The 19999-nt window shown below is 43.4% G+C and overlaps 1 protein-coding gene across 5 annotated transcripts in view; it reads right to left on the reverse strand.

The window, feature by feature from the left end:
- The window catches only part of LOC310747726 (vomeronasal type-2 receptor 26-like), a 57604-nt gene that overhangs the window by 16172 nt on the left and 21433 nt on the right, over window positions 1–19999 (reverse strand). Inside the window, exons 3-7 of one of the 5 annotated variants that reach the window (XM_083582670.1) lie at window positions 8075–8200; window positions 6850–7141; window positions 2940–3797; window positions 1366–1593; window positions 643–769 (exon numbers count right to left, since the gene is read on the reverse strand). In XM_083582670.1, coding sequence (XP_083438796.1) covers window positions 643–769; window positions 1366–1593; window positions 2940–3797; window positions 6850–7141; window positions 8075–8200 — 1631 coding nt within the window. Of the gene's footprint in view, window positions 1–642; window positions 770–1365; window positions 1594–2939; window positions 3798–6849; window positions 7196–8074; window positions 8201–8221; window positions 10049–19999 lie in introns of those variants that run through there. The other 4 variants (XM_083582665.1, XM_083582669.1, XM_083582667.1 and 1 more) reach the window with 4 other exon arrangements.

Consider the following 19999-nt stretch of genomic DNA (forward strand, 5'->3'; position numbering starts at 1 on the left):
TTTTAGCCAACACACAAGAAACAGTCACAGTGAAAACAACACCAAAAGTCATTTGTCGGAACAGGCAGCTCACTCTTTCTGGTTGGCTGAGGAAGATGAAGGGGCAGAGAAAGCAAAGGAGGAGAGAGGTGAGGAGAGTGTAGGTCAGATCTCGATTGTTGGCCCTGACGAGTGGTGTGTCTTGATGCTTAGCAAAGATTACTAAGACTAAAAGTGTGAGCAGAAAGAAAAGGAGAGAGAGGAATGATATGCACATCCCGAGTGGTTCTCCAAAAGTCAGGAAGCTGATTGTCTTTGGAATGCATTGTGTTTGGTCCTTGTTTGGGTAGTGATCTTCTGAGCATCCAATACAGTCATTCATGTCTGATGTCAAAAAGAAAAGATTAGATGCAGACTCATCATGTCTTAAAGAGCAACTACAAATTCCTCCAATACAGACCTCTTAGGATGAAATCAGAAATATCTTAGGTATTTCCCAACAAACCAGATACAGTGTAATGTGTTTGAACCCCAAGCCAACTAGCATGTGTAGCTACTGGTGCCTCTTACCATCTTCATCTAGTATGTCAACGGTGGAGATATTTGGGTCAGGATGGCCTGGCCACTGTAGTGGGGGGGAGGGGGGAGAGTTGTGTCTCTTACCCTTCTGGGAAGCAATCCTTCCTTGGGGACATGGAGCACAATCATAGCAGCAGAATGGCTCCCCCTCCTTCTTTTTCTTTCTGTATCCAGGAGGGCAACTTGGGTTACACACAGAATGGGGTGGAACCTGCCCGTTGGAACAAGCATGGGGACAGTTTAGCACATATAGATGTATAAGATCTTTGCCTCCCATTATCTCAGCTACAATTAGGAACACATGACATTCCAAGCATTCTCAGTATTGTATGCACAGTGGGATTTTAGCATTGACTAAGAGGTGCAAATGATTTTCTTGGAACCAAGTCAGGGTGAAAAATACCACTATTCACAATTGAGGGGGTGGGGAGGTGCTTAACCTCTCTGTAATTTGGAACATTGTGTTATTATCATGTTTCCCAACTGAAAAGAGGCTTCAGCTGACTCCTTTTAGAAGCTTTCTTCATATCTTCCTGCCAAAGACAAGGAGCAATCAGGGGTGTAGTATGAAGACCTAGAAAACATGCAAATCTCTCATTATGATTTCGTCAAAACAATGCTGAACCCAAACGGGTAACAGGTCCTAACCTCCTATTAAAAGAAAACAAAAGCTAAATAAGGAGTCCATGTTCCTCATGTGCTTCAGGATATGTACCACACTTTGCTAGGAACACTCTAGACTCATGATCTGCAATGCAATAATATTTTGTTTACCCACATCTCATGGACATTGCTGTCATTCCTCACCTGGAGAAAACTTTTATGCCACACCATTTTGTCCTCATGAATGGAAAATTGCTTCCCTGGGGGAGCCTCCAGATCTATCCTCCCAACCTTGATTCTCACATAGGAGTTATTTGGGAAAATGACCAAGTTCGTAATATCAAATCCCGTTTCTAATTCCCTGTTTTCACCAAAAGATACTTTTTCTCCAGCACTGTTGTTAAATGAGACACTCCTAAGAAAGGGGTAAAGCTGCATTGAAAGGAAAACAAAGGAGCAATGAATTAAAGCCCGAATGTCACTCCTTACTGAACTCAGTTTGGGGCAGAGTCTGCCTGTAAATGGCAGGGGTTTTAAAGCTCAGACTAGAGCTTTAAATCTTTTGAAGGGTGGTTTCTAGACCTTTTAAATAAGCTAAAGCTTGTTCAGTTTCTGCTGAACAAGAAACAATGACAAGGGCTGAAGCCACAGGGTGGAAGCCTTTGATTACAGATGCAGTAGCCCCAAAAAGTCTCAATAACATCTTGCCATTCCACTCTGAACCATCTTGCACAACAAATTCATCATCAAAGGCACTGAATTCATTGTTGCCCACTTCACTACAAGAAACACCGGTGGCTAAAACTTTCTCCTTCCTCCCCTCTCCCTGGTCGGAATAACCACAGATTAATTGGAGAAGCCACCGGAATTGCTGGCTTGGTAGGACTTTTCCAGGTAACCAATAAGTGTCTTAAAGGCCCCCAATAGCAGCGTAAGGGGATGAGAGCTTGTAAAATGGAAAGAGCAATGGTGGACCTAACTCCCCCAGCCCCTAAACTGTGAGATGAAAGCATCCAAAATGCTAAGGAAAGGTTTAATGCTCACAAGGGCTAAAGGACTCTGTGATGTCCTGTGCGATACATCATTATTTCAGTTCGTACAATTATGGCAGTTATGAACAGTCTTAATAGAGCAGCAGTTATGTTCTGTTATGCTGCTTCCTGTCTCAGAGTTAGTCAGTCTGTAGCAGTTTTTGTCTTAGGTTCAAATCTATGTCAGATGTATTGGTAACATAAGGAACACCTGCCTGTTTGGTATATTTAATCTAACCCGTGCAAGCACACTGAATAAAAGTTATTCTCTGTTTAAAATGTAAAAGAGAGTCCATTGCATAGTTTTTATAGGAGGGGAAAGGGAACTACTTAAAGGGTCAAACAACCCAAGCTCTCTTCCACATAACTCTGTAAATAGGAACTAGTGTTTAATTCCTACATAAACGATCAGAGAATGAGGTCTATTTCCTGGCAAATGATATCTTCCCTTTTCAAATCCCTGTCTGCAATGGCTTTGCAGTTCTGGCAGACACCATGGGCAATGAGGAGAGATGGGATCTCGCCCACAACCTCAGCCCTCCAGATGTTTTGAGACTACAGTTCCCATCATCCCTGACCACTGGTCCTGCTAGCTAGGGATCATGGGAGTTCTAGGCCAAAAACATATGGAGGGCCAAGGTTGAGGAAGCCTGACTTAGACACTCACTTCCAATATATTGTGTCTTGGAAAAACCATCATGACCCCTGGACATCATGATCCTGCCCATGTCAAATGGTAACCAGTACCTGCCAAGCTTGCAGTTTTGGTAGCTCCTGCATCTCTCCTTCCATCGCTGCCCTCTGTTTGGACCTGTGCAAGAATGTGTTATGTAAAGCATGTGCCATGGCATAGACAGCATTATAGACACTGTAGCTGTGACCAGTCATGCTCATCTCAAAATCAGATGAAGTGAGATCCTCCAGCTTCTCCTCTCCGGTGCAGCTTCCACTGGGCTTCTCCTCTGTGTTGGAGTTTGGAAATAAACAGCGAAAAACCAGGGTCCAGAACTGCTTGAGAAAGTCATCTCCATTTTCCTCAAAGGGGTTTAGGAGCTGAAGAAAGTCTCTGAATCTTTGCACCTCATTGGAATGAACTGTAAAGGAGATGGAACCTTGGAAGACTTGCATATCCCATCTTGTTGGATAAGTGGTTCCTATGAAATCAATCTGAGCAGTCAGAATCCACACTTTCCTCATAGGTGTCCCAGCCACATTTTCCCTTTCACATTGTGCTAACATTGGTTGTAACGCAAGTATGGATGCAGAATTCCCGCAGAAAATAACAGCACTGGCTTTGCTCTTCACAATCACTTGATTCACTTGGAGATACAGTAAATGAATGTTATTATATTCATAACTAGTTTGGGGAGTTCTCTCTAAGAAGGCCGAGCAAATATGCTTCCTGGAAAGCAGAGGTTGCAGCGTCTGCATACACTTCTCTCCACTGTCATTATTGCCAGCAAGTAATCCAACCCATGTCCATGAAAAGTGGGCAAGTAACTCAACCATCCCAGTGTACTGATGGTCATCGCTGGGCACCATCCGGTAGAAGGGAGTGGATCGGCTTTGATCCGTGTTCTGTGGAGCAAAGGAGCCATAACTGAGCTGAAAGGAAATGAAGAAATATAAATTGGTTCATGGATGTAGTAGAAGGAACTCATATGCGGTGTCTGTTCTGTCAAAAAGAGTGGGAGAGAAAACTGCATTTCCCACGATAGGAGCCAGGAGAGGCTGTTTTGCATACATAGCTCCAACATCCAAGAAAAAGTCATAGACACTGCGGCATGTAATGCCTTAAGAGAGAATATTATGAAAATGATATACAGGTGGTACATGACACCAGTCAAGCTTGCAAAAATTTATCATTTGTCTGATAATAAATGTTGGAAATGTAAAGAGAATGAAGGTACATTCTTTCACCTTTGGTGGACGTGCCCAAGGATTAAGGCTTTCTGGGAGATGATCTATAATGAAATGAAAAATGTATTTAAATATACCTTCCTGAAGAAACCAGAGGCCTTTCTCCTGGGCATGGTCGGCCAATTGGTGCCAAAGAAGGATAGAGCTTTCTTTATGTACGCTACAACAGCAGCAAGAATACTCATCGCAAAGTATTGGAAGACACAAGATTTACCCACCCTGGAAGAATGGCAGATGAAAGTGATAGACTATATGGAACTGGCGGAAATGACTGGCAGAATCCGAGACCAGGGAGAGGAGTCGGTGGAAGAAGATTGGAAGAAATTTAAAGACTATTTGCAGAAACATTGTAAAATTAATGAATGTTAAAATGATGTCAGATTGAAATGAAGCGGCCTTAGCAACAAGGTTAATAAGAATATGTAAAAATGGATTGATAACGGATGAAAATATAAAGTTATAATATGTTGAGATATAGAATTAAGATAAAAATAAAGAGGGTAAGGATACAAAAAAGGGAGGTGTGAGGAGGTCGGGGAAATAAGTAAATGAAATCTAAGATATGAAAAGATTGATTTGTTTTTAACTATTTTCTATTAATTTTTTCTGTATTTTGCAAATTTTTTTCATGTATTTTTGTACTTTTTGTATTCTTCCTTTTTCTTTTTTACTCTGTAACTTTTTTCTTTTTGTAAAACTTTAATAAATATCTTTTTTTTAAAAAAAAAGAAAAAGTCATAGACACTGGATTGTAGAAGGATGAGTAACCTCATACCCAGGGCCTTATGCTGCCCTTGGGATACTCCATGAGCTTACCCCCAGGACACATGTCTCACTCATCCTGTGCCACACACCCCTCCAGTTCAGATACTTGGCTATTATGTGTCTCTCAGCAGTAATACTGCCTCTTGCTTGCCTGGATAGAGAGAGGTTGATTTGGAAAGATCTGGCGTTTGCATGGCTGAAGTGCAGCCTACAGAACTAGAGGGATGTCTCTTGCCCCAACTACCATCGACATGTGCCCCCTAAAAGCTCACACATGTGGGAACCCAGCCCCTAGCACTGATTTAAGAAGAACGGTGTGCTGGTCCCGTGGGTTAACTGTGAGGTGAGGTCCGAGTCCAGTCCGAGGTCGAGGGTGCAGTATGGAGGCAGTCCGTCAAAGCTGAAGCTGGGTCCAAGGCAGGGAGTCGGGTGAGGTCAGGAGCTCTGGCAGACAAGCAGGACAGGGTGCAGGCAGGAACTAGCTACCAACAATGTTGCTCCCACAACTTGGGACTGGGGCTGGCTGGCTTTTATCTGCCCCGAGGCATAGGGTAGCCCCAGTCCACAGGTGACTCGCCCCTCCTGGCCTGGAGGCAAGCACTCCTCCTGCGTGAACTTAGTTCCCTCCACCTCTCTGCCCTGAGCCTCTGCAGCTCAGGAGAGGCTGGAGGGTTACCAGACCCAGAGGCCACCTCCGCTTCCCCTGACAGGGCTGAGAGTGGAGCACCTGCAGGCAATGGGTCCTCCATCACCTCAGGAGCCAGAGCAGACTCAGCTGGTACCTGCACCTGAGAATACAGCACAGGTGAGGACCCTTCAGGCTGAAGCCTCAGCCCTGGCTCAGCTGGTTCTGGAGGCAGGGAATCCTGTGCAGGCTGGGATTCCTCAGGTTCAGCCTCCGAGTCCGAATCCCAGGCCATCACAAACGGCCTGATATGGTTGTTCACTTGATACTATGGTAGGGACGGCCCTGGCAGAGGCTATGTTGACATTTTCATTCCACCTTAAGGAACAGACATGGGATTGTCACATATCACATGTCTGTTTAAATTCCAGCACAGTATGCTGGGAACTTCCATTGCGTGTATTGCTTTTGCTTTTGCTGTTCTCTCTGAGACAACATGCGAGAGAGAGATGACATGTTTCTTTGTCCTGATTTATGATTAAGAAATCTTTAGTTGTAGTATGCTTCCACAAGCCTCAGACCTATTCCATGTGCACAGTTCGATCTGCTGATAGTGTGCCCTGGCTGTGAATCCCAGGTCACTGATTTATGTCGGAGCAGAGGCGATGGTCTTCGCACCGGGCCACTAGAAGGAGACGGCCCAGCCGGGGCTAGCCAGCTGGCCTCCCGGCCCTCTGCATGTCTACAGGCTATTCTCTCTCTTTCCTCCTCATGGAAAGTGTAAAAGGTGACATCAGAGACAACCTTTTGGTCACAGCAACCCATTTGTTGCTCACCAGGCACCAATAATGTTTTCTTTCAGATACAAGGTGAACTTATAAAAAAAAATATTTTAGCTATTTATATTTTTTTATATCTAAATCCTTTAGATATAGAAATCCTCCTAAAGTGACTTATCATTAAATTACGTTTTTAAAACCCAGTGCTATTTTTCTAGAAAAAGAGGTGCTGGAGCCCACCATGAACTTCTGAACTATGTTCTCATAGAATGGCAATGGTGCCCAACTGAGAGGTGCCTGGGCTGAGCTATGGCGAACACTGGGTGAACACTGGTTATTGGTAAAAGGTAAAGGGACCTCTGACCATTAGGTCCAGTCATGACCGACTCTGGGGTTGCGGCGCTCATCTCGCTTTATTGGCCGAGGAAGCCGGCGTACAGCTTCCGGGTCATGTGGCCAGCAGGACTAAGCCGCTTCTGGCGAACCAGAGCAGCGCATGGAAACCCCGAACACTGGTTAGGAAAGATAATAATAAGTGACCTGCGAAGAGCCCAAATCAGTATTTTACCTGGGGAATCTTGTAGACACCCAATATGGTTGCTATGTAGACGGATGTTCCAAAGTCAAGTCCCCCAATGACAACCATCAGAATTTTTTCAATTCCGCACCTGTAGTTGGGTACATATCTGGGATGCATGGAAATAAGGTCCAGAATGGCCCGGTAGGTCATCCTATTATTGGTGTAACTGTCATAGATGTGGAATCCCAAGGTGATATTAGGCAAGATCGTGGGGTTCTCATTGATCTTCTTGACCGCAAACACCAAAGCCAGAATATGCTGATAGTTCTTAGGCATAATACTGCAATGGATAATTTTATGATGTATAACTGAGAGATATGCAAGACATTGGAAAATTGCTCCTAGACTATCATGTTGCTGCTCCTCCAATACTATCTGCTGCTTCGGATGCCCCCCCTTTAAGATCTTTGTATCAATCTTAGCAGAGAACTCTTTTGTTGGTTCAGATCCGTTTGAAAATGAGGAGAGAGAGCTAGGATAGCAACCAACATTTCTAGACCTGTGAAACATTTTCAACTTGACATATTTTCAATTTGGGGTGCCATGTGAGTTTGTCATACCCTGGCTTGGAGGAGAACAAATGGGGCTCTTAAAGCCCCACTTCAAAGGCAAGATGAGCTTTTAAGATTCCTCACCAGAAACTCTTCTCCGGCTTGGTTTAATATTTAGACCAGGGAAGAGTTCACACCTCTTCTCCAACATCCTATCCCTTGGTAACCTATTCCTATTCTGTAGTGCAGCTGCTCTTAAAAGAGTTTCTACTGAATTGGTTGCCACCCAATACCCCATTAATAAAAAGCCAATGCGGTCTAATTTCCATGCAAGCTAACCTGGATGAATGCTAAATAAACATGCCATCTGAATGACTCTAGTCTCCAACTGCAGGAAGGGGTCACACATTAGAAGGTCAGATTCCTGAGTAAGACTAAAGCTTGGCCCCTCTTAACTAAACACTACCCGGAAAAAAATTGTGAAGAGGAGTGAGGTGACGGGGGAAATCAAGACGAGGCTGTCTCACCTTAACAGCAGTTTCAGATCACCATTTCCCTTCCACTAAGCTAACTCCTCAGTTTTGCAACTAACTCTTATTTCTGCCTTCGCTAGGGAAAAGAAATCCCACTGAAATCATGGGGGCTTGTTTCTGAGTAAGCATGGTTAGCATTTGGGAATCAGAATCGAATGATTCCTTGATGTGTACTTGATTGCTACTTACAAGAAAGTACGGACTTGATGGGTGATAAGGATTTCTCTGAAGTCTTCTTTAGCAAAAGAGCCAAAGATATGAGAAGCAAGTCCACCAATTATAAAGTCACCAGGCTGATAGAATTCATGTGGAATGCTGAGCAGATGATTGGTGGTGCAACATTTGTTATGTTTGCACATCACATGTGTCAGAAAAGAGAGAATGGACACAATAATCAGCAGCATATTGAGGCAAATGTTCCTTCTAGTCACACACCTTTACTTCCATCGAGAACATGCCTGTTAGCTTCAGAACCAACCTCACTAGAATCGTTTGCCCTCACACAAATGCCATGTCATTCCACCAATCCACAGATTAAAAGACTGTCTTACAACTCTCCAAGTGAAAAATGAAAATCCTTCCTCTTCCTCTGCCCTCCCCACTGTTTGAAATGGCAGGAAGGGATTCTTTAATACTAGTCTTTGACTAGTATTCTCTCGAAATCTATGAGGACCTTATCCAAAGGAGATTCAGTGATGACAAGTGTGATAATTACCAATGAGATAATCACTAGGTGCTGTTATTGCCAGGAAGATCGGAAGAATGGAGGAAAACATGTTTTGTGATGTTTCATGAAAAGCCATCTCTGTCAATTCCTGAGATGACACACAAAGGGCATACAAAGTAAACTACAAAGAATAAGAAAAGAACAGTGAGCCTGTCTTTTTTCAGAGAAGGAATTCTTCATGTGACCATAGAATATGCATTATCTGTCCTCTAAACCTTCCTGCATGAACCTCCCTTTTTTAGCTTATTGACTATTACACCAAAACAGACTAGGGGAAGGCAGGTTCGGTTTGAAAGTAGGAAGGTTTATACAGGGGCGTATCTATTGTGAAATGAATGTGGCACCTGTAGCAGTGCCAATTTGTAGTTTCAGTATATGGATAATTCCTAGGCTTTAATGGTCTAATATCTCAAAGAGGACACCGCTGACAACAAAAATGGTACAAAGCAATTAATACAAAATAACTGTGTGATGGAGAGCATATGAATATTAACTATAGAGTAGTCTGAAAGAAAAGACTGGCAGTGGGATATACTACTGTTTCCTCCTTATTAACTGCTGTTTGTCATTTAGATCAGGCCGCAACACAATGATGTAGCATTTGGGGGAAAAGATGAAACCTAATAAGCCAGCACTGGAGGCCAAGATGGAGAAGATCTCCACAGCCACCATGTATTTCCCCTTGGTGCTCAGGTACACTGGAACAAACGAGATCCAAACACTACAAAACAGGAACATGCTGAAGGTGATGAATTTGGCCTCATTAAAGCTTTCAGGCAGTTTCCGGGCTAAAAATGCTACAACAAAACTGACAAAGGCAAGGAAGCCCATGTAGCCCAGGACACAGTAAAACATGACAACTGACCCTTCATTACAGTCTAGTATTATTTTGTCCTTTACAGAGTGCAAGTCAGAATTGGGGAAAGGTGGAGAGGTTCCTAACCACACAGCACAAATACCAATTTGGATAAGGGAACAAGAAAGCACAGTGGTGCTTGCCAGTCTTTTCCCCACCCATTTCCTCATTCTGGATCCTGGTTTGGTGGCCCCAAAGGCCAGAACCACAGTGATGGTTTTGGCCAACACACAAGAAACAGTCACTGTGAAAATGATACCAAAAGTCACTTGTCGAAGAAGGCAAGTCACTGTGCTCGGGGGGCTGATGAAGATGAAGGGGCAAAGAAAGCAGAGCAGAAGAGAGGTGAGGAGCATGTAAGTCAGATTCCGGTTGTTGGCCCTGACGAGTGGTGTGTTCTGATGTATAATGAAAATGACTAGGACCAATATTGTGAGCAGTGAGAAAAAGGCAGAGAGGAAAGCTAAGCTCATCCCCAAAGGTTCTTCAAACGTCAAGAAGCTTATTGTCTTTGGAATACATTGTGTTTGGTCTTTGTTTGGATAGTGACCTTCTGAGCATCCGACACAGTCATTCATGTCTGGGGGGAAACAAAAAATTGAATGTTAGTCAAGTGTATTTGAGGGCAGCTACTTGTGCAGTGGGACATGGGCTGTGGGTTACACCACAGAGCCTAGGACTTGCCAATCAGAAGGTTGGCGGTTCGAATCCCTGCAACGGGGTGAGCTCCCGTTGCTAGGTCCCTGCTCCTGCCAACCTAGCAGTTCGAAAGCACGTCAAAGTGCAAGTAGATAAATAGGTACCGCTCCAGCAGGAAGGTAAACAGTGTTTCCGTGCGGTGCTCTGGTTCGCCAGAAGCAGCTTAATCATGCTGGCCACATGACCCAGAAGCTGTACACTGGCTCCTTCGGCCAGTAAAGCGAGATGAGTGCCGCAACCCCAGAGTCGGCCACGACTGGACCTAATGGTCAGGGGTCCCTTTACCTTTACCTTTACTTGTGCAGTACCTCAACTTGGATGTATGACAGGTGTCCCTAGCCAGACACAGGAGTGGTTGGTGTGGGAGGTTGGTGCTCTGCAGCCCCCTCCTGACAGCAGAGTATTGCTGCTTCTTACTTTCATGAGCACTGAGAACATGTCCTGGAGGGGTGGTTGGATCAAGATGAAAGGAGGGAGAGGTTTGAGGAGTTGCTAGCTGAAAATGCCAGGGAGGGATCCAGTGAGCTGGGTCAGGGCCTCCTGAGACATGTCTGTCTGAGGGGGATATCGCAGGTGAGGGGTCTGTATATGAGAGCTACTCATACTACAAGCAGTAAGGGTCTCATCTATTAAGGATAATGGTTTAATTTCCTGAAATGGGAATGTTTGCTTATGTTGAATTGATGTTTCTGTGTTTTCCTTTAGCAGTAGTTCTCTCGTTTGATTGGCTGACTGTGAATCACATGAGAGAGGCATTCCATTCTGTTGTGACTGCTATTTGAGTAACTGTTTTTTCACCTGTGTGTGTGTGTCTGTGTGTGTGTGTGTGTGTGTGTGAGAGAGAGAGAGAGAGAGAGAGAGAGAGAGAGAGAGAGAGAGAATGACTGCTGAAAAGAGGATCCCAAGATGTTAATAAGGAGAAACTTTTACTCACTATAAAGAACCAAGTGAAATAAGTATGAGATTGTAGATATGTTCTTCTCAGTTATGTGATTATGAAAGTCAAACTGTTTTGAACATAAAGAGTCTGGACAGTGCATATCATCAAAATTTATTCCATTTTTATAATATATACACAACCTGGCTGTACTAGAGTTGTTCCTCAGGAGTGAGCTGCATGGGAGGGCATGGCCTAGAGCTCCCTTCCTGACTGCAAGATCTCTGCTGCTTAGCTGGATGGTGAGGGGGCAGGGCAGGGCAGTGGGAGACCTGTGCTCTACAGGGGCATTGGCAGAACAAATCTCCACTCCCCCGCACCCATCGCTGTCTAGGCAATCTAGTGCTAGGGAACCTCTTATTGAAATTTCAGCTCCGGTCGTCCGAGCTGATAAGGCTCATCTTCCTTTGAGCCCAGCAGAGCATTAAAACAACAAAGTCCACAACGGAAGGATGAGGCAGGTATGGGCTACATTGCTATACTTTATTACTAAGCTATGCAGAGAGCAAAGAAAAACACATCTCCTCTCTATGAGCGCAGAGAGCAACTGAATAAAGGAAACGAAAGAACAAAGGAAACGGAAAACCAGTAACGTCACATCCCGTCTCCTTTTCCCGTGAGAATCCAGCAGTATCTGGACTCTGTGGAATGTAAACAGTCCTGTGACTCCAAGTAGCTGCTCAGCGAGGAAACAGAAACTAACACCTCTTGCCCATCATGCTTTTTAGGACAAATCACACCTAGGATGTTAGGAGTAGGGCAGGTAAAATTGCACTTTGCAAGCCCTGGTGATTAGTTGATGGTTGGGTCTGTTTCCAAGTGTTGTGTCCCTTTGCAAACCTGATCACTGGCTGATTGTGGTGAGGAACTGCACAGCTGAGAGCAAAAAAATACAACATGTATATAGTGCCTCATACCATTCTGAAATGAAATCTTGCCTTCAGGACATTGGGCACAGTCATAGCAGCAGAATTTCTCCCCCTCCTTCTTCTTTCTGCTGGAACCAGGAGGGCATTTCTTGTTGCAAAGGGAGGGGGGTGGCACCTGCCAATTTGAATTAAGTATGAAAGCAGTTAAGTGCACAGAAAATGATTGGCTTTTGGAAAAGCTGAATTCCATTTTCTGGGCTACGAGCAATTAAGTGAATTGGAGAAATGGCACACTGAATACTAAGAATATTTTGAATGCAAATGCATTTTACTGCAGACTAAGAGCAATAATGGCATCTGTTACTAATGTGACGAAATATGTCCTTATATCCCAGTTGAAGTTATGGCCATTTCAACAAGAATATTTTTTGAAAGGGAGAGATTAGATATGAATAGTAACTTTAATGACCAAATTGCTTAGAAAAATACATTTTTGCAAACTTACCAGAGTTTTAACCTGCAGTTAAAAGGAACAGTCTTAGATGACTAAGTGTAATTTAAGAAAGAAGCTGTACAATTTCTGATCCATTCATGTTTTAACATTATTATCCCTAACCAGCCAAGTGTTTTCTCCTGAAGTCGGCCTGTCTATCGGCAGGCCCAGCTCCCCTTGCCTGCTTTCTAAAGAGGTTTTCTGCAGGTTAGACTTTGATACCACTCAGCTCATCTCCAAAACTTTAAATAATTCTCTTTAGCACTAGAACAAAAGATAACGTCCCTATCTAGTTGATAGCTTCACTACATTTGTGCAAGCCTGCATAAGAAGTAAGTGCAAAAGTACACAGGATCCAAACCCCAACTATGCCACAGTGATATTAATTTAGGACATTTCTAGGTTGTGATTTGCTGAAATATTCCCCACCTGTTGAAAACTCCTGTGCCACACCATTTTGTCTTCATTGATGGAAAACTCTTTTCCTGGGGGAGCATCCAAATTCATCCATCCAACCTTCATTCTGATGAAGGAGTTATTTGGGAAAGTGACCAAGTTGGTAATATCGAATCCAGCTTCTAATTCCCTGTTCTCACTAAAAGACACTTCTTCTCCTGCACTGTTGTTAAATGAGACACTCCTAAGAAATGGGTGGAGCTGCATCGAGATGGCAGGAAAAGGACAATTGTTTAAAACTCAAACTTATCTTAGGTTCAGCATCACCTTTTAAAGTGCCATTGCCTCTTCCAAGGCAGTAGACAAGATTTCATATAATCACAAAATAATAACAATAGCAATAATAATGGCAAGTTTTGATCTATAGCAGCCCAAAAGTCTAATACTGGACATTCTGGAGTATAGCTATAACAGAGTTAATCACAAATAATTTGAGATTTCAACAAGGACTAGAACCTCCAGACACTTTCTATATGATTTGGTATATACAGCAGAACCAGCATTTTCAAAACAACCCCCCACAAACCTGGCAAATCTGGATCTATGCTTGGTGATCTGATAAAATTGGACTTAATGTGGACTTTAAAGTCTTTATTTAACTCACGTGCAACTACACATCCTACTTGCCTATCTTACAGTTTGGTTATTCTTCTTTCAATTTTTGACTGTTGTTAAAATTGTTGTCTTTGCTGGGACTTCCGGGTTGGGCCTCTGGCAATGGCGGAGCTCCTCCGATAGGGAGGAACTTGCTCCGTGAAAATCAGGGTCTGACTGCCACGGCGAAGGCGGAGACCCATTGAAATCACAAGCGGGAGAAGCTTGTGAACCTGGGATTCGGCTGGCACCTTTTGCGCCTCCCCTACTCGCAGGGAAACCCTGTTTTGGGGATCCGGAGCGACGTGGGGTGAGTGGCGTGGTGCTTCGAATTGACTGCTTCTTTCATGGAGTGAAGCCGCATTGCTGTTGCCGGAGAGTGCTGACTTTTTCCTGTGGACAATTGGACTTTAAACAACTACCCGTGAGTAGAACGGAAAATTGGATCCTTAAATACCTTAATTTGGCACCGAAACGGGAAGGTCCTAAACAGGAAATCCGCCTTCCTCTTTTGTAAATAGATTGAAGCAAAGACGTTACAAGCTAAAGTCTTGGAAAGCCTTTGGTAAAGGATTAAATTTCCATCGGTTAAAATTACAAAAAAAAACCTTGGAAGCAGGAGAAGAGGGGGGAAAATTTGGACCTAGCGAGCCTGCAGGAGAGAGTGAAAAATCAAATTACCACTGCTCTGAACCTGGAAAAGGGCTGCCAGAAAGAGTGACGTTTTGGGAGAGTTCATTGACTGTGAACAGAAAGTATTTGACAACTAGCTAAATAAGAGAAAGATACTGTTTCCATTGTCCTCTTCTGCGTTTAAAAAGGAGGAAAAGTAACTGAAAATTGAAACTATCTTTTATGGCTTGAGTTGTGTTTGAAAGGATTGATACAAGTGGAGACTGTTTCCCTCTAGAGGGAGCTTTTGAAACTGTTACAGGAGTGTAACTGGGGAATCTCCAGCTGCAAGATAAGAAATTGTGAGAACCAGAGATTGACCTTGGACCATTTAAAAATGTTGACAGGAGAAGCCATAGTGACTGTATTATGCAAGATAAGCTATTCGCTGGAACAGCTTCATAAGAAGACGGATGACATGGCTTTTAAAATTGACAACTTGGGACAAAAAGTGACTAACATGAGACAAAAAGTGAGCACCAACACAGAAATAATTCAGGACTTGGTACAGGAATCTACTTTGGCAGGGCAAATTGTGGAGGAGAAGGAGAAAGCTGTTGTTGTTGAACCTAAAGTAATACAAGCGGGATCCTCAGCCTTACAGAAGAAAATTGAGGACTACAAGTTGAGGCCTTTTATGATTGAATCTAGAAAAAGTCAGAATCTGAGGATCGGATCCCGGCCTGGACTGAAGAAGGAAAGTTGGAAAGATCCCTCTATGCAGGGATTAACTGACTTTTGGGACATGGACTTGGGTCTGGAGGAGATTGAAGTTCTGGGGGCCGTTGGATTTGGAGGAACCTTGAAACATGTCCTGAAACACTTTATGGATCTTAGCTTCAACTATGGAAATTTGGCTGACCTGTCCAGAAGGAATAAAAGTATTGTTAGGTTGGAGTCTTCCCAGGATCTGCTCTTTAGCATTAAAGAATATGAAGAAGATCTGCAGAAGGGACCTGGAAAAGAGTTAAGAGCCTCGGACATAAGATCTCCAGGTTGATGGACTATATGGAATTGACGGAAAGGACTGGCAGAATCCGAAACCAGGGAGAGGAGATGTGGAAGATTGGAAAATTTAAAGTTTATATATAGAAATACTGTAAAATTAATGAGTGATAGAAAAATGGTGGAATGAAATTTTATGGCCTTAGCAGAAATGTTATAAGGAATTAAGCATATATAAGTATTTTAGTCTTAATGGAAAATAAGGTTAAAAATATGTTGAGATATTTATAATATGACAGAAAATAGAGAAAGTTGGAAAGGATTTGCTGAAACAATTAATAGAAGTGGAATACAAAAAGGGAGGTGAGAGGAGGTCGAGGAAACAAGGGAATGAAAGATAGAGTATGGAAAAGGTGTGATGTATGTTTTTAAATTGTTTTTGTTTTGTTTTGTTTAGGGTTAGGGTTAGGGTTAAGATTTTGTTTAGTTTAATGTGTTTAGTTTAATGTGTTTAGGTTGTGTTTTGTATTGTTTATAGATTGTATTGTATTGCTTTTTTTCTCTTTTGTTTTTTTCTCTCTTGTCTTCTTTTCTTTCCTTTCCCTTTTGTAATCTTTAAAAGTAATAAATATTATTTTAAAAAAAATAGTTGTCTTTGCTTTATCAACAATATAAAATGAAATAATAGTTAAAAGATATACAACAACAACAAAAGAGCCATTACCTGCCAAGGCTCCAATTTCTGAAGCTGCGGTCTCCATCTTCTCACAATTCCTCTGTCTTTTGCCCTGGATCTGTACATGGCATCATGTAGGGCATGTGCCACAGCATAGACGGCATTGTAGATGCTGTAGCTGTGGCCAGTCATGCTCATCTCAAAGCCAGACGAGGGGAGGCTGTCCAGCTTCTCCTGTCCAGTGCAGGGTTCACTGAACTCAGTACTGGATTTGGAAAAGAAACAATAGAATGTCTGCAGCCAGAACTGCTGAAGAAAACCATCTTCACCTGCCATGAAAGGATTGAGGGAGTGAAGAAGGGTCTTGAATCCTTGCACCTCCTTTGAGTGCACTGTGAAGCAGATGGAGCCATGAAATGGTTGCATACTCTCGCTCATTTGAAAGGCCACTGCTGAGAAATCCAGTTGAGCAGTCATAATCCATACTTTCTCCATAGATGTCACGTTTTCTGCACCCCCTGCCGCTAGCCATAGTTGTAAAAAAAACATGGACTTGTCTTCTCCATAGACAACGACAACATTGGCTTTGCTTTCCGCAATAGCAAGATAGGCTTGGATCCACTGGGAAATCAAGTCATAATACTCTTCAAAATATGAGCCTTTTGGAGTTCGCTCTGCAAAGGCCAAGCAAATGCCTCTTTGGAAAAGCAGAGTTTGCAGGATTTCCATAAATCTCTCTCCACTCTCACTATCCGCAGCGAGCAACCCAACCCACGTCCATCCAAAGTGAAGAAGTAACTCAACAATCCCAGTGTACTGATGGGCTTCATTGGGCACCATCCGGTAGAAGGGAGTGGATTGTCTTGGACCAGCATCATCTGGGGCAAAGGAGCCATAAGTGAGCTGGAAGGAAATGGATACTTATTTCCCATTAATGCAGTAGAAACATTGATTATGTGTGGATAGCAATGATGAAACCATAGCTCTTTGGACCCACTGTCTTAGGAAGCCCGTCAGGAAATAGGCAGATGAGGAGGAGTGGTGGAGAGCAGCATTCCAAGAACCTTCCAGAAAGAAGGAAGGGGGGAGAGTATGGTGTGGTGGTTTGAGATGGGTCACACCCAAGAAGGAAAAAGCAGCCAAGTGACATTCTCTCTCAAGATAGTTTGTCAGAGCCCCCTCCTACCACAAGGACCAAACATGCTCTGCAGAACTCAAAAAAGAATTGTCCTGAGCAGCCACCATAGGCAGCAGGAGGGGTCTGATTTCTAGGAAGAAATTGTCAGTGCAGGGTGGAGTGGAAATCTGAGCAATATTAGCTCAAGGGTGAGAGCATACTTTCCCGTCTTCCTTCCTTCCTGTGGATTAAGATGAAAACATTGAAAAGCTCTCTCAGCTCCTCTGATTTCACTAGGTAGATAGCCAGTGACTTGTTGACAGCACCCCTGACAGCCCCAAATTATCCTGGTCAAATTAATTAAGGTAATGTACAAGCGACTGATGAGAAGCCACCATAATTAATCCTGGTTGGAGTCTACCTGAGGCCAGCAAGCCAAGCTGTTCGCATACATAGACTAGGTGTGTATAAGTGTATCTGCAAAATGTTCCATTCATACCCTCTGAAGAACATGCACACGTTGGGAAATGGATGAAGGCGGATGAAAGCTTTTATTGAATACAATTTGAAATTGTCAAGAGGGCTATTATGGAATGGAAAACTTTTCTCAACAAGACAGAGGAAAGAAGAATGAGGGGAAGTCACCATGTTTGACTCTTACCTGGGGAATCTTGTAGACACCTAAGATGGCTGCCATGTGGAGGGAAACCTCAAAGTCAAGTCCCCCAATGACGGCCATCAGATATTTCTGTTTGTCACACTGGTAGTTGGGTACAAATCTATAGTGTGTAGAGAGCAACTCCAAAGTGGCCCAGTAGGTCATCCTTTCACTGAAGTAACTATCAAAGATGTGGAATCCTAATGTGACATTAGGTAATAGATTGGAATTCTTGTTGATTTCCTTGACTGCAAACACCAAGGCCAGAATTTGCTGATAGTATTTTGGTACAACACTGCAATGAGAGTTGGACATCAAAGCGTTTTGCTGTGTACCATTTTTTGTGAATCTGTTTAAGGAAACTTAGGTTCCCTGCCTTTCTGTGCTAGGGAGCAACAAGGCAGCTTACAGGCAGATTTAATTAAACCATTAAAGAATTTGGTTTAAACACAGGCACCAAAAACTGCGTCACACTGTTCACTCAAGTGAAGCTTGAATTCCACTAAGATGGCGAGATCCTAGTAAGCCAGGTGTCCTTCAACTTATATTTGTGAAGTTGGTACTTCCTGCCTAAGTGCAGTACCTTACATTTGTCCCTATTCAAATTCATTTGTTAACCCAATCCTCCAATCTGTTAAAGAAATCTTGAACCCTGAGGCAATGCCTACTCGCCTTCTAGGTCATATTTGTCATCCTGTATTAAAAGCTCCAATTCATCTTGCTTGTTTCCCATACCCTGTGCCTTTCAGTAGAGACAACTGAAACTAGGAGTCATTCCCTTCAGCTGCTTCCTTCTTGTAGTTTGTTGCCCTTTTGCAGGTTTCTGGAGCCCCACCTCAGTTTCCCATGCATCAATGAAGCTATTGCCCCCAATACCAGGCAACCTTCTGTTGCCTGTAATGTTTTGACAATTACTCTGTGTACTTTTTCTGTGAAGATTCTGTAAAACCCAATGGTAGAGCATCTTCTTAGCATACAGGTGGGGCTGGGGCAGACCCCTGTCTCAAATCCTGGAAAGCCACTGCTACTCTCTGTGGACAGGCCTGAGTTAGGTAGACCAATGGTTCCTACTGGCCATTCACCCATTTCCTCTTGACATCAGAATGCTGGGCTCTCTAGATTATGACACCCATGTGACTGGTTGTGGCCATGGCTCCTCCTCTCCCTTAAGCACTGCTCTGGAAAGTGGGGTGCAGGAGCTTGGGGGTGAGAGAGAAACACACCACCCAGAACATCATGTCATATCTCACTGGAAGACTGCTCTTTCTTTCCTTCCAAGCTGGATCCTAGATAATCCACCTCATTCCTACAGGCTTGACTAGAAATTTATTCTCTGTGTTGATCACTGTAGATGTTAAAATTCAGGTGGTTGGGAGGGTTAAGTCTAAGACTGATCCTATGTTCGGGGGGGGATATTTTGCACCCCTCCCTATAAGTAATAAATCCCCATAGCAAAAGTAAATAGGATGTATTTATGAGCCCACATGGTAACTTAGGAATTAATATGACATGGGAATTGAAAATTTGCAATACTTACAATGAATTAAGAATCTGATGGATGGATGGCCGTTGTATGAAGGTTTCATAGTCAACAGAGGACACAATGTGAGAAGTAAGTGCACCAATGATAAGGTCACCTGGCTGATAGTACTTGTGAGGGATATGGAGATGACTAATGCTCCGATTGACATTTGACAGATTCACCATTTGACGCAGCGAGAAAATTAACAGGATCAACACTGCCATACTAGGAACAATACATTTTCCTAGACAGATACTTCCCTGTTTACATCTACTGAGAGCCAGTGTGGTGTAGTGGTTAAGAGCGGTAGTCTCCTAATCTGAGGAACCGGGTTCGCGTCTCCGCTCCTCCACATGCAGCTGCTGGGTGACCTTGGGCCAGTCACACTTCTCTGAAGTCTCTCAGCCCCACTCACCTCACAGAGTGTTTGTTGTGGGGAAGGAAGGGAAAGGAGAATGTTAGCCACTTTGAGACTCCTTAAAGGGAGTGAAAGGCGGGATATCAAATCCAAACTCTTCTTCTAATCAGCATTGGCATTAGAAACAGCCTCAGCACAGCAGCTTGCCTTAAATGGCACTCTCCGAATGCACCAGCTAAATTCCCAAGTCCTACGATCCAACTCCAGGGGAAAGCTCACTAAACGAGTCAGCAGGACCTTAGCATTTGCTGGGGATGGCAGAGAGGGTTTTAATTCTTTTTAGACTGGATTCCTGGAAGTCTATGGAGGTCTAATCAGACGCAGATTATTACCATGTAATTGATAATAACAGGGGAGAGAATAATGATCCCTTTGCCTCAGCTGGTCCATTGAAATGGCAGAGACAATGATCCACATAGAATACTCCCTCAGCAGCCTCCTTCAAGTGTTTTCAAGGCATGCTAATGAGGGGGGA

This window comes from Podarcis filfolensis, assembly GCF_964270895.1.
Source record: "Podarcis filfolensis genome assembly, chromosome: 13".
NCBI classification, from domain to species: domain Eukaryota; kingdom Metazoa; phylum Chordata; class Lepidosauria; order Squamata; family Lacertidae; genus Podarcis; species Podarcis filfolensis.